This window comes from Rhinatrema bivittatum, chromosome 8, assembly GCF_901001135.1.
Source record: "Rhinatrema bivittatum chromosome 8, aRhiBiv1.1, whole genome shotgun sequence".
NCBI lineage: Eukaryota > Metazoa > Chordata > Amphibia > Gymnophiona > Rhinatrematidae > Rhinatrema > Rhinatrema bivittatum.
Window position 1 is genome coordinate 236,951,291 of NC_042622.1, and position 15,706 is coordinate 236,966,996.

The 15,706-nt window shown below is 44.8% G+C and overlaps 1 protein-coding gene across 2 annotated transcripts in view; it reads left to right on the forward strand.

Moving 5' to 3' along the window:
- The window catches only part of CPAMD8 (C3 and PZP like alpha-2-macroglobulin domain containing 8), a 510,164-nt gene that overhangs the window by 392,559 nt on the left and 101,899 nt on the right, over positions 1 to 15,706 (forward strand). For both annotated transcript variants that reach the window (XM_029614183.1, XM_029614185.1), the window contains exons 31-33: positions 10,449 to 10,535; positions 11,478 to 11,614; positions 14,558 to 14,713. In XM_029614183.1, the coding sequence (XP_029470043.1) occupies positions 10,449 to 10,535; positions 11,478 to 11,614; positions 14,558 to 14,713 (380 nt within the window). The remainder of the gene's footprint in view (positions 1 to 10,448; positions 10,536 to 11,477; positions 11,615 to 14,557; positions 14,714 to 15,706) is intronic.

Genomic DNA, 15,706 nt, shown 5'->3' on the forward strand with positions numbered 1-15,706 from the left:
TCCCTGTTCCCTTTAAGGATTAGGCTGCTGTGTGCAAAAACCTTTGCTCATGAGCAAAAATTGTGGTTTTATTACCCCCATGAGCATTATTTTCTTTGCAAAAAGCCTATCCATTTTATGCTCGCAGCAACCCAGTCCTTAGAGGAAACATTGGTAGCAGCATTCACACAAACTTTCTCAGATACACACATACATTCTCCAACATACTTGCATTTTCACTCTCATACTCTTTCTCATGCATACATGCTCATTCTCACAAACACACACACACTCACTCTCATGCATCTCATTCTCTCCCCAGACTCTCATGCACATTCACACTCACTCAGTTCTCCTCCTCTTCCACACACAAACTCATCAGTAACTGCAAACCCTTCACTGCCAAACACTTTAGGCCGGACTTTAAAAGCCTGGTGCGCATAAAAATCGCCACTTACACGCCTGACCATGCCTTTCACACACCACGCGCATTTTCAAAATGGCCCAGCCATGTGCATAAGTGGCGATATGTGCACAAGTGCCAGGCCCTAAAAAAGGGACGAGCCAGGGTATGTGGTCTGGGCAGGGAGAGGCGGAGCGTGGCGGGACGGAGGCTAGTTGAAACAGCGGCCATTAGCCACTGTCGTGGGGAAGCATTTGCCAACAGCCAGCTGGCGCGTGTAACTTACTTCTGCTCCTGAGGAGCAGTAAGTAAGAAAATTAAAAAATGGTGAAAGATAGGTTAGGTTTAGGAGGTGGGGAGGAGAGGGGAAGGGGAAGGAAGGTTAGGTAGGGAGTTAGGAACTGGGGAAGGCCCCATTGCGTCACCACTTGAAATTTGCAAAAATTCACCCCCCCACCCCCCGCACACACCACCCGCACATGCATGCACGGATTATGAAATCCGGCGCACATGTGTGCACAGCCAACGGATGTTATAACATGCATGCATGTTATAAAATCGGCACATCATAGAAACATAGAAACATAGAAATGACGGCAGAAAAAGATCATACGGCCCATCCAGTCTGCCCAGCAAGTTTCGCACTTTTTTTTTTCTTCTCATACTTATCTGTTACTCTTGGCTCTTAGCAACCTTTTGGTTCTATTTCCCTTCCACCCCCACTATTAATGTAGAGAGCAGTGTTGGAACTGCATCTAAGTGAAATATCTAGCTTAATTGGTTAGGAGTAGTAACCGCCGCAATAAGTAAGCTACACCCATGCTTATTTGTTTACCCAGACTAAATAATTCAGTCCTTGTTGGTTATTGTCTGTATATAGATCCACTTTTCTTCATACCCCCTGCCATTGAAGCAGATATCTATGCTGAATATGCATTGAAAGTGAAGTATCAGACTTTCTCCCCTGCCGTTGAAGCAGAGATCTATGCTGAAATTGCATTGAAAGTGAAGTATCAGTCTTTCTCCCCTGCCATTGAAGCAGAGAGCTATGCTGGATATGCGTGAAGTATCAGTCTTTCTCCCCTGCCGTTGAAGCAGAGGGCTATGCTGGATATGCGTGAAGTATCAGACTTTCTCCCCTGCCATTGAAGCAGAGAGCTATGCTGGATATGCGTAAAGTATCGGTCTTTCTCCCCTGCCGTTGAAGTAGAGAGCTATGTTGGATATGCATGAAGTATCAGTCTTTCTCCCCTGCCATTGAAGCAGAGAGCTATGCTGGATATGCATTGAAAGTGAAGTATCAGGCTTATTTGGTTTGGGGTAGTGTGCCGTGTGCATGTGCCGGTAACTGTGCGCACATACATGCCCGGGCTTATGTTTTAAAATCTACCCCTTTGAGAAACAAATCCTTGTAAAACAAACAAAAAAGAGACACCTAGAACCTTGCCACACCATACCATACCCGCACTATCTCAGGACTCAAACAGCAATAGCCTTATCTATGACACGGCAGCAATGCAAATATTATACAATGGTCTAGAACACTTATACACCAACTACTGGTGTTAACAGAACAAGCGAGACTGCTACAAAGCCCTTAAGAAAAACTACATACCAGCAGAAATGCTGCATCTCAGTTACACATGCAGAACACAGACAGAACCTTATCTAATACAGAATAAGGTACTACAAATTAGAAATAGAAACATACAGACAAAAATAAAATGGAAAGCCTGAAAAAACAAAATACAAACATGTAATGTTCATTCCCTAAAAAAATGTATTTTTTTTTACCTTAGTTGTCATAACTTATTTTTCTAATTAGTTGGTCCCAGTCTTTTGTTTTACATTTTCCCTTTCTTGGTCTTTTCCCAATTTCTTTTACATGGTCTCTTTTTTTCTTTCTGTTTCTTCTCTCTTCATCTGTCTTCTTCCCTTCCTCTCTCATATACACATTCAGGCTCTCATTCTCACACGCTGTCTCTCTCTCACACACACACACACAGGGCTGACGGAAGCTTTAGGCAGAGGAGGCGGTGGTCTAGGCCATCAAAAGTGGGTGGGATGGTAGAATAGCTTGTAAGGGCAGCAGATTTGAAGGGAGTACAGAAGGGACGAGATGTGGCAAGGGTGAGTAACAGACTGGGGGCGTCTTGTTTTCTTGCGTTTAATGCATTTGAGGAAATTGGGTCATTTATGGTGTGCACCTTGGCAAGAGAGAGAGATCACGTGATGTCATCACCCCCTAGGGCAGCTAGACCCCCTTACACTGGCATTGCCCATTCACTCAGGCTCTCATTCTCGTATTCTGTCTCTCTCTCGCTCTCACATGCTGTCTCACACACATGGTTCTCTCTTTCACATGCTATCTCAAACATACTACGCTAACTTTCACATGCTTTCACTCTCTTACACACACATAGGCTCTCACTCTCATATGCTCTCACACACACTCAGAGGCTCATACATGTTGTCTCTCTGTCTTTCACCAGATACAGGCTCACTCCCACACACAATCTCTCAACTCACTCTCACACATACACATTCTACAAGGTCTCAGCCTCTGGGCCTCCTCTTTGTGGGTCGCTGCAGGATGGGCTCCACAGCGGCCCTGATCTTCTCGGGCCACTGCAAGATGGGATCCACAGCAGCTCTGCTACCAGGCCTCCTCTTCTCGGGCCGCCGCAAGAATGAAAGAGGCAGCCTCTTCCTTCCTGCCCATGCAGTTCCAGCAATGTTTTTCTTCTGGGTTCATGTGGGCAGAAAGGAGAGGGAGCACCTGGACATTTTGGGAGTCTCTTGTTTTCCTTGGGCCATGGTGGGATGAGCTCCACCACAGCCCCACCGATCTTCCTGCATGGGGTGGGGTAAAAAAGTTGTGTGCAGTGGTGCACGTGCACAGTTTACAGGGAGCAGTGTCCACATCCCCCCCCCCCCCCCCCCCCAGGATAGTCCTGGTCTCCACCAGCAGTGTTTCTTCTTTTTGTCTGCTAGCATATGGAGTTCTGTCGGTGCGGGTATGGTGGGGTGGGGGCTTCTCGATGACACCCTCCTCCTAGCTGTCACTCAGGTCGGACTGCCCCTCTCGCCCTCCCCCTTAGTATGACACTGCTATGTCTGAATGAAACTCAGCTTGAGATACCAATGAAAAGGTGTGAACTAAATCAAAATAAACAAATAACTGCAAGTCCCAAGCTGGTCTGCCCATTGTCATTTTCTTTTGTAATACTATAGACTCTGTGCTTATCGCAGGCTTTCTTGAATTCTGATACTGCATCTGCTTCCAGCACCTCCTGTGGGATACTGTTCCATGTATCCACCACCTCTTTATATGAAGAAATAATTTTCCTATGCTGCTCCTGAGTTTTTCCTCTTTCAGCTTCATATCATGACCCCCTTGCTCTAGAACTTCCCTTGAACTGAAAAATGCTTCTTGTGCATTATTGATATGTTATGAGGTATATAAAAAGCTCTAGCTTATCACCCTCTCCCTTTGCTCCTCTAGTGTATACTTAATTTCTTATGTCTCACTTCACAGGGTTTATGGTGCAGATTTTGCACCATTTTATAATCCCTTCTCTGGATTGTCTCTGTTATAGCTATAAATCTTTTTGTAGATATGGCCTCCGTAATACACTTACTTTCGCACCACAATCCTTTACAGCCTGCTTAGATTTTTATGCCCCAAATTTATGACTTTGCCCTTTTGTGCATTAAACTTTAGGTACAAAACTCTTGACCACTCCTCAACTTTCTTAGGTTACGCCTCCGTTTTCTACTTCATCTGAAGTGCCCCCCCTAACACACCACTGTTGTATATTGTAGTATCATCTGTAAAGACAAACTTTTTTTTGTTACGACCAGAAGGGACGTGAACCCTTGGATCGACGGGGTGGTTGGTTCTACCTTAGGAGATGGCTCCTCAGGTTCCCCCGTCGGGTGGCGAGGTGGAACAGAAGTTGGGACTGGCTGGATCCTCGCTGCAGGAGACTCAGATGGCCTCTGAGAGGGCGATGAGACATGAAGTTTGAGCAAGGGCCAGTTGGATCTTCACCACTGGAAGCCTGCAGTCCCCCCGGGAGGAGCCCGTAGGGACCCGGGCCGTTGGGACTTAGGTGGACCTTTGAGAGGTCGAAGAGGCGTGAGATCGGTGCAAGGGCCAACTGGATCTTCGCTACTGGAAGCCCACGGCCCCCCCGGGAGGAGCCCCTAGGGACCCGGGCCGCTGGGACTTAGATGGGCCCTTGAAGGTGGATGGTCTGAGAGAAGTCCGAGGTCGAGTACCAGAGGATCGCCGCTTGCCAGTCCGAAGTCACACACGGAGGAATCACCGCTTGCCAGTCCGAAGTCACACATCGAGAGATCACCGAGAAGAAGTAGGAACCAGGAACCGAAGCACCAGGAGACTCACCGGAGCGAGCAGACTCGTTGCCAAGTCAAGGAGTGAGCGGAGGAAGTCTCCTTTTATACTTCCCCTGTGCCTAGCCCATCAGGAGCAGGTGCGGGCAATTTGGAGTGCAAGGCCCCTTTAAATCTACAGAGGAGGCGCGGTCTCGCGCCTAAGGGCAGGGCGACCATCTTGGTCCTGGGAGCGGTCTGGAACGGCCCAACGCCGCGAGGGAAGGCCAGGGGCACCTCTCCCACCGGCAACCACCGCGGGGGCCTGCGTCGAGGTGCGGGGACGAATGGGCCGGATTCCCTGGCGCTGCCGCAGCAGACCCGACGCTGCGGATCAGGTAGGGGGTTGCGGTCGCGGGCAGCCACGACCGTGAGGCACGACATTTTTGACGCAAAATCCTTTGCAATATCACTTATGCAAATTATTGAACAGAGCTGAATCCCAGAATAATGCTGAGGCACTCCACTAGAGTGAATGCCATTTACACTACACTCTTTTGCTTATCACTCGACCAATTTCTTTTTATTTTCTATTAAAAAGTTTTATTTTATATAATACTGAAAATATCTGTTCATCAACAGCAATAAGCAAATTTTACAATCTTATATCCATTAGTTGTCGTCCCCCCCCCCCCCCCACAACCCATCCACTCCTCATTCTCATACATAACATTACAAAGGGAAACCAGAATATACGTACAATAAGTCTCCCAGGGCTACTGCCCAGGAGGGCAGGGTTAGGCCGGCCATCATAGTTGGTGATTTGATTATTAGAAGTGTAGATAGCAGGGTGGCTGGTGGACGTAAGGACCGCCTGGTAACTTGCCTGCCTGGTGCAAAGGTGGCAGACCTCACGCGTCACCTAGATAGGATTATAGACAGTGCTGGGAAGGAGCCGGCTGTTGTGGTACATGTGGGCACCAACGAAATAGGAAACTGTGGGAGAGAGCTTCTGGAAGCCAAATTTAGGATTTTAGGTAGGAAGCTAAAATCCAGAACCTCCAGGGTGGCATTCTCTGAAATGCTTCCTGTTCCACGTGCAGTTCCCCAGAGGCAGGCAGAGCTCCAGAGTTTCAATGTGTGGATGAGACGATGGTGCAGGGAAGAGGATTCAGATTTGTAAGGAACTGGGGAAACGTTTGGGGAAAGGGGAGACTTTTCCAAAAGGATGGGCTCCACCTTAACCAGAGTGGAACCAAGCTGCTGGCACTAACTTTCAAAAAGGAGATAGAGCAGCTTTTAAACTAGAACAAGGGGGAAAGCCGACAGTCATCAGCAGTGCATGGTTCGGAGAAATGTATCCTTGAAGAATACTATTGAAACAGGAGAGTTAGGGCATCCCAACAGAGAGGTTCCATTAAAAGCAAACATAGTCCATGTGCCTATATGTAAAAAATCACCAAAGCTAATGATTTCCGAATTATCCCAAACAACTGAAAAGCAGGTTGTTAAAACAAACAAAAAACACACTTTGAAATGTCTGTATGCCAATGCCAGAAGTCTAAGAAGTAAGATGGGAGAGTTAGAGTGTATAGCAGCAAATGATGAGATTGATATAATTGGCATCACAGAAACTTGGTGGAAGGAGGATAACCAATGGGACAGTGCTATATCAGGGTACAAATTATATTGCAAGGAAGTGGTGAAGACTAGAACTGTTGTTATGTTCAGGCTTGTGAACCCTTGGACCGAAGGGAGGATGGTATACCTTAGGAAGTGGATCCGTAGGTTCTCCCGTCGGGTGGCAAGGCAGAACAGAAGAAGTGACCAGCTGACCCTCGGCACTGGAGACTGAGGCAACTGTGGAGGCAGACGAAGAGTCATGACGTTGAGGAGACGAACTGTGTCTTCGCCACTGGAAGCCTACGATCCCCCCAGGAGGAGCCCGTAGGGACCCAGGCCGCTGGGACTTAGGTGGGCCCTTGGTGACGGTGGTCCAGAAGAAGTCCAAGGTCAAGTGCCAGAGGGTCGTCGCTTACCAGTCCGAGGTCACACGCCAAGGGATCGCCGCCTGCCAGTCCGAAGTCAGGAACCAGGAACACCAAGACGAGACAGGAACCAGGAACAAGGATCCAAAGCGCAAGAAGACTCACCGAAGCAAGCAGACTTAAACAGCGCTACAAGAGACGTTGCCAAGTCAAGGAATGAGCAGAGGAAGCCTCCCTTTATACTTCCTCTACTCAGGCTCATTGAAAACAGCTGTAAGTAGTTAAACATAAGAACATAAGAAATTGCCATGCTGGGTCAGACCAAGGGTCCATCAAGCCCAGCATCCTGTTTCCAACAGAGGCCAAAACCAGGCCACAAGAACCTGGCAATTACCCAAACACTAAGAAGATGCTACTGATGCAATTAATAGCAGTGGCTATTCCCTAAGTAAAATTGATTAATAGCCATTAATGGACTTCTCCTCCAAGAACTTATCCAAACCTTTTTTGAACCCAGCTACACTAACTGCACTAACCACATCCTCTGGCAACAAATTCCAGAGCTTTATTGTGCGTTGAATGAAAAAGAATTTTCTCCGATTAGTCTTAAATGTGCTACTTGCTAACTTCATGGAATGCCCCCTAGTCCTTCTATTATTCGAAAGTGAAAATAACCGAGTCACATCTACTCGTTCAAGACCTCTCAAGATCTTAAAGGCCTCTATCATATCCCCCCTCAGCCGTCTCTTCTCCAAGCTGAACAGCCCTAACCTCTTCAGCCTTTCCTCATAGGGAAGCTGTTCCATCCCCTTTATCATTTTGGTTGCCCTTCTCTGTACCTTCTCCATCGCAACTATATCTTTTTTGAGATGCGGCGACCAGAATTGTACACAGTATTCAAGATGTGGTCTCACCATGGAGCGATATAGAGGCATTATGACATTTTCCGTTCTATTAACCATTCCCTTCCTAATAATTCCTAACATTCTATTTGCTTTTTTGACTGCTGCAGCACACTGAGCTGACGATTTTAAAGTATTAACCACTATGATGCCTAGATCTTTTTCCTGGTGGTAGCTCCTAATATGGAACCTAACATCGTATAACTACTGCAACGGTTATTTTTCCCTATATGCAACAGCTTGCACTTGTCCACATTAAATTTCATCTGCTATTTGGATGCCCAATCTTCAAGTCTTGCAAGGTCCTCCTGCAATGTATCACAGTCTGCTTGTGATTTAACTACTCTGAATAATTTTGTATCATCTGCAAATTTGATAACCTCACTCGTCGTATTCCTTTCCAGATCACTTATATATATATTGAAAAGCACTGGTCCAAGTACAGATCCCTGAGGGACTCCACTGTTTACCCTTTTCCACTGAGAAAATTGACCATTTAATCCTACTCTCTGTTTCCTGTCTTTTAACCAGCTTGTAATCCACGAAAGGACATCGCCTCCTATCCCATGACTTTTTAGTTTTCGTAGAAGCCTCTCATGAGGGACTTTGTCAAACGCCTTCTGAAAATCCAAATACACTACATCTACCGGTTCCCCTTTATCCACATGTTTATTAACCCCTTCAAAAAAATGAAGCAGATTTGTTAGGCAAGACTTCCCTTGGGTAAATCCATGTTGACTATGTTCCATTAAATCATGTCTTTCTATATGCTTTACAATTTTGTTCTTGAGAATAGTTTCCACTATTTTTTCCAGCACTGAAGTCAGGCTCTCTAGATTTAAAGGGGGCCTGGCCCCTTTAAATCTAGAGAGGAGCCGCAGCCTCGCGCCTAAAGATGGCGGCAGCCATCTTGGATTTCCTCTGCGGAGGAAAGACTGCTGGATGCCGCGAGGGAGGAGCAGTGATGGCTCCCCACCCGGCAGCCATCCCAGGGACCCGTGCCGGTGCAACAGGCACAGACTTAGGGGTTTCTTTAGAGGCTGCCGTGGCGGGTCGCCACCGCGGGCAAGGTAGGGGACCGCGGTTGTGGCCGTCCACGGCCGCGGAACACAGCACTGTGAAGGACTTCAAAGGGGCATGGGATAAACACTGTGGATCTATAAAGTCTAGAGGATGTGTATGAAGAGTGGGTGGCTCGCGGGAATGACGGCTACTACCTGGAGATAATACCCTTATTCAATAAACATACACACAGTTAATGCGACTCCAACATTGCTCTAAGCTTCAATGGCAAGAGGTAATGTGGAAAAAAAAAAAAGATTTCCATTCACAAAAAATGAGGGGAGTAGCTTGCTGGTTACGGCAGTTACTACTCCTAACCAAATAAGCCTGATATTTCACTTTCAATGCCTATCCAGCATAGCTCTCTGCTTCAACAGCAGGGGAGAAAGTCTGATACTTCACTTTCAATGCAAGTTAGCTCTCTGCTTCAACGGCAAGGGAGGAAAACTAATACTTCACGCATATCCATCATAGCTCTCTGCTTCAATGGCTGGGGGAATGAAGAAAAGTGGATCTATATACAGACAACAACCAACAAGGACTGAATTACATAGACTGGGTAAACAAGCATGGGTGTAGCTTGCTTATTGCGGCGGTTACTATCCTTAACTAATTGAGCTAGATATTCACTTAGATGCAGTTCCAACACTGCTCTCTGCATTATGGCGGGGCTGGAAGGGATACAGAACCAAAAGGTTACTAAGGGCCAAGAGTAACAGATAAGTATGTGAGAGGAGAAAAAAAAAAGAGTGTGAAGGCTTGCTGAGCAGACTGGATGGGCCGTTTGGTCTTCTGCCGTCATTTCTATGTTTCTATGTTTCTATCTGCTGGAGGGGAGGCAAAACTCAGGAGTCTCGACTGATCCGGGTACGTACAGGGAATATTTCTAAGCTTCTTTAATATCCTCTGATATAGCTCGTCTGGCAATGGGCTTGTCTTCTTTCAGCTTTACTACTTCTACACTTCTATGTGAACCCAAAGAATTATTTTATTTGATAAGAAGCAGAGTCCCCAGAGGCTGTTCAGTTTTTATGCCCTGTGACACTATCTAATTTTTTTGGATAGAGTTTTAGCATGTTTTGAAGGGTCTGGGATGATTATTATTTGTTAGCTCAATTTAAGAAGGGTCACCGTTTTTCTCTCTCAGAAAGTATGAAAGCTGCCCTGCCATCCTTGCTCTCTACTGGATCCTCTCCCCCAGCTTCTCATAGTGTCTGGGACAAGATAATTTTTTTTTTTAATTTTAATAATCTTATGTTCCAACATTGGCTGGAAGCAGCTTTTGTTTACATACTTCCAGCAGGAGAATGCGTCAGGATCCAGAATCAGTTATGGCACAATTCTCCCTTCCTGATGCTATGGGAAATTGCCCCAAAATGTGGGGCAGTGTCATTTGAACCCCTGGTAATGCTCCTGATAGTGGTTTGTGAATATAGTAAAGAAAGAAAAACAAGGAGGATATATACATATATGTTTCTTTCTTGTCCCTTTTTGGACTTTTTCTGAGATCACCTCTTCCCCTCTGTGCTTTGCTATAAAAGGCCAAGGGGCTTCTGTACTCTACCAGATGTGCAGATGGCAGTAAATAATGTTGGATGCCACAGTAATACGCACATGCACACTTGACTTAGCCTGAGAACATTAGCATGTTATTTATTTCCAGTGCTGGAAGGAGATGACAAAAGGCCTTTAACCTTTTTTTTTTTTTTTACTTTAATTGAGATGAGGATTTTCTTTTCCTACTTCTGAACTGTTCATAATATTTTGAAATTTCAGATGGATTCACACATTGGAGTTTATCAGGCACTGTAGTCATTGATGCTGATACTTACATGGGCTTTAATGATGGCCTTTCTCAGTCAGGTATGAAATAGATATGTCTTCTGCACTTTTTTTCTTTGGGAGGAGGAAATGGAACTTGCTTTTGAAAGAGGATGTTGTCTGTGTTTGAACATGAAGCAGGGTATAAGCTCAGAGTGAATGGAAATAGTATAAATCCTGGGAATTACTCCAACCCCTGCCCAGCAGGTCTCTGTATTCCATCTTGCAATTTAATGTAATCATGCAATGTGAAATTTCATGATAAACTCACATACCTGGGAGCTTTTGATTTCCAGTCACCCTGCCTTGGATTAGCAGGTTGAAAGCAGATGGTGTGCACACAAACCACACACATACATGCTCATTCTCCCACACATGCTCCTACACATACACACACACACTCATACACATTCTCACACTCTCACTCCTTTCATTCTCCATCATATCCTCTCTCTCATATACATGCTTACTCACACACACACTCATCCAAGCTTATTCTCACACTCACTTTTCTCCCTGCTCCTCTTTCGGGCCAATGCAGCCAACAAGACTCTTCTTCCTCTTTTTTCTGACCACGTGTGCTGATGTTGCCCTTGCTCCTTTTTCTGGCCATGCGAGCCAGCATTCCTCCTCCTGGCCGTTCAGCTGCTGCTTCCCCTTCTTCCCACCCACATGGGCCCAGGTGCCGCCTCCTTCTGGGGCCCATGCAAGCCACTTATGAAGAAGCACCCAAAGTTTTCTGGTGTTTGCCTGGAGACTTGGCGATTTCTTTAGAATTCCAGGCCAGAGTCTCTGGGTCAGATCCAAAGAGTTCTCAGATATGTAAACTAAGGATGCAGTGTAGAGACACAAGACGAAAGACGTCCCTTCATTAATGTGGCCAAATGACCACTTATGATCTGTGTATCACAAGCCAAGTGCGCAAATGTTTTTACTATTTTGAGCTGCCAAGGCACATTTTAATGTTGTGTCTCTTTGCTTTAGTGGTTTCTGCTGAAGTGGAAATGACTGCTTATGCCCTGCTGACTTACACTTTACTGGGCGATGTGGCCTCCGCCCTTCCAGTTGTGAAATGGCTGTCACAACAGAGAAATGCACTTGGAGGATTTTCATCCACTCAGGTAAAGAAAAAACATGAGCACATTCATTAATATGCTCTCTCATATACATTCATTCAATCACACATTCACACACGGGGCCAACGCTAGGATCTATATGAAAAATCTAAATTGGTGTTCTCCTCCCCTCATCCCCTCCAGGAAAAATACAAGTTATAGTGGCTGCAGTGCAATGCTCCCCTTTTGAGCAGTGATAGCTCCAGCACAGCATCCCCCCAGCCTTGCCCAGCATCCTTCTCTCTCTTCCTGCCTATCAGGCCGATACAGAATGGTGTGCTCGGCCGAGTGCACCATTTAGCTCCCGTTTGGCCACGCGTTTTTGACACGCTATTATTACCCTTTATACTGTAAGGGGTAATAGCATGTGGAAAATGCGAGGCCAACCCTCAGAAACTAATAGCGCTCATCACATGCAAATGCATGTTGATGAGCCTTTTAGTTAGTCACCCACAATACAGAAAGTAAAATGTGCAGCCAAGCAGCACATTTTACTCTCAGAAATTAACGCCTGCCAAAAACACAAATAAAACTGAAATCATTTGGCTAAGTAGGACCTCCTCCACAGTGAAACCCGCCACCCCTAGACCTGGGTAATTTTCAGATCACATCCTCTGAACAAGTACAAGTCCTAGGAATACAGACTGATGAGAACATCACAACGAAAAAGCAAGTAAATAAATTAAAACAGGATACTCCAAGCTGCGAATATTACATTGGTTGAAACCATTACTAACATTCCAGGACTTCCGCACTGTTTTACAAACACTAATTTTCTCAAATATAGATTACTGCAACTCCCTATTACTAGGCCTATCCTCTGGACTTCTAAAACCACTACAGTAAAAACAAAATACCTCTGCACAGCTTCTGTTAGGGGCAAGGAGATTTGATCACATCACCCCATCGCTGATAGCTCTGCACTGATTGCCAGTACAAACCAGAATCCATTATAAAGTATTAACACTAATTTTTAACATCATCAACGACAGAAACCCCTGCTTAATTGGTGTGAACCTCAACCATACACACCACAGCGAACACGAAGCTAGCAAAATAAAGGCCTACTAACTGTGCCTACAATGCGAAGTACACATCTAACCCAAATAAGAGACCAAATGTTTTCCATAGCAGGCCCCAAACTGTGGAATTCTCTACCAGAGATGTTACGTCTGTTAACAGAAAGAAGGAGTTTCAAACGTGAGCTGAAAACCTGGCTCTTCAAAAATGCATATGATCTAACATATCAATATGTAGAGAATTAAAATGTAAAAAAAAACAGTCAATGTTAGAAGAATGTATGAGAAATAATGAGTGATATAAAGACAATGCTAATGCACTAATGGGCGAATTTTCAAAGCCCGGTGAGTGCAAATACCAGGGGATACGTGCATGGCCTGGCCCTGCACGCGCTGAACGTATCTCCCGATACACGCAGAAGTTCCGGGCGGGCCTGGAGGCGGGGCGAGGGCCAGCCAGGACTGCGGCAATTAGGCCCTGTCCCGAGGAAGTGGGTGCCGGCAGCAGGCCGGTGTGCGAAGATACTTCTGCTTCGAAGGAGCAGTAGGTAATTTAACAAAAAAAAATTTGCCTAGATAGGAAGGGGTTAGGGGTCGGGGAGGAGAGGAGAGGAGAGGGAAAAAGGTAGGAAGGGTAGTTAGGAGGATAGGAAAGTTTCCTCCCAATTCGCTCCAAAATCCCTCCCGTTGCGCACGTGACACAGCACCCGCCCACACGTGCGCGCGCTGATATTAAAATCACCCACGCATGTGTACGCAGGAATCGTAATTTAAAACGTGCGCGCGGCGACGCGCACATGTTATAAAATCACCGCGCCCATGTGCGGCGCCGGGAATTGTGCACATATGGATGCAGGCGCACGTTTTTGAAAATCTACCCCAGTGTGTTTTGTTGACCTATAATATGAATATCGCTTTTGTAAACCGTTGTGATCTTCTTTTAGAATGACAGTATATAAAATGCATAAATAAATAAATAAATACTTTGACCTGGCTGTGTCCCTAAAGAAGGCATCTTTTTAACTGATGTATTTTCATTGGGTTCTTGTTGGGGATGCTGCAGAGATTCTCAGTTTACTTGTCTTAACATGGTAAATTTATGCCCTTTCTCGGCTAGAGCCCTATTATAACTGACATTGACACTCTAAACAATTGCTCACCATAATGTTGCAGCAAACTTTTCTTCTTGATTGGTGATATATATATTTTTTTTTTGCATTATTGCAATTGTGGCATTGGGAAGGAACGTTATATTTCATTTTTATTCTCATCTTGCTTTGTCTTCCTCACTGGTGATTTGTTTTTTTTGTTTTTTTTAACAAGGGTCTCGGGCAGTTACCTCTTGCTTGTTCCTTTGTTGACTCATTTATTTATTTATTTATTTATTTACATTCTTTTATATACCGTCGTTAAGCTGGGAGCCATCACAACGGTTAACAATGAGGCACATAAATTAATGTTGCTAAATGCGTTTATTATACCAACTAGACAGGTACCTGAAGTTATGGTATAGAGTTTCATAATAACCATAGGGTGATAAGTGCGATAAATATCCTTAGATTTATTAGAACAGTTTTTAACAATATATATAATCTACATGTAATCTGTTACTGCTTAAAAGTACAACAAAGTCGTGTTGCTTAGTTGTGTTGATGTTTTTAAAGTCTTCAAGGCCTAATTTAAAGTAATTGTGTCTTGATGAGTATTCAACCACTGAGGGAAGTGTTTTCCAACCTGTTTTGATTGGTCAGTTTGTGGTTTTCCAGCATTTAATTCGCCAGACTGGATGGGACCCGGTATATAGATATACAATGGGATCAAAGTCTATCCTTTTCCTCTTTGAAGAATATATTTGTTGTATGTTCAAGCTGCCTTACTACTACTTTTGTCCTTTACTAAATTGAGCATAATTTTATGCTTATTACTGCAGGACACATGTGTGGCATTGCAGGCGCTGTCAGAATATGCTATTCTTTCTTATGTGGGAGGTGTCAACCTTACAGTTTCTTTGGCTTCAACTAATTTAGATTATCAAGAGACCTTTGAGCTTAACAAGTCCAACAAGAAGATCCTTCAAACAGCTGTGGTAAGCTGGCCACCTGCAAACCATAACTGGAAATTAATTTGCATTTTTTAATATTGCATTTCATCTCACATGACTTCAGTGAACGTCTTGCAGGTGTATCGCCCCATAGCCATATGCACAGCCATCTCTGGGATGGATGATGAATGGTCAGAAATGTAGGAGTATGGGGTGAAAAAAGTCAAATTAATCTATGTATCTTTTCACATATTTCTCTCTACTCTCCCCTCCCAATCTCACCCGCTGACCCCAGGAGTAGCCACAAGAGATTAAATCAGTGCTCTTGGCTGCAGTCTGAAGAGGGTATCTTTTGGAGTTCCAGGTGATGAAAGAAGTCTAAATACATGGGAAACAATCATGCAAAGATCAAGGGTGTGGCTGGTATGGTAGATATAATCAGCTCCCATGGGCATCCGATCAGAAATGCAGTATCATGCCTGTGAGTAATGTGCCCATTATGAAAATTGTCCCCAGGGAGGATAACTTTAAAAGACCTGCATGCATGCCCATATACGCATGTATATAGCCGCGGGCAGATCTATCCCAGTATTTTATAACCTGTGTATCTTATATACACAGGCTATAAAATACATATAAATATATCTTGCATCATTCTTGTGTATGTAAAACATATGCACAAATAGATATTCAAGTTAGCCAGATAAGTAAGATAGCTGTATAAGTCTCAAACAGAGCTACTTATCCAACTAAGGCCTAGATGCATCAAGCCATGATGATTTTTCATGGGAGGATTCCCACTCTTGCAGGGGTGATTTGCTGCAATAGTGGGATCCCCCTAAAATACTTTGCGGTTCTATGGCTCATTCTTTTGTGTTGTGGCCAAACACCATGAGGCAAAAGAATATGCCTGGCGGTCCTTCAATGCAATGGTGACCCCAAACTCCAGAGTCCGCCATCGCCTTAAAGGGCCACCAGAAAAAAAAAAAGTAGCACAGACAAATGGAGAGATTGAGCAGGGAACAGGTCTGACCCTTA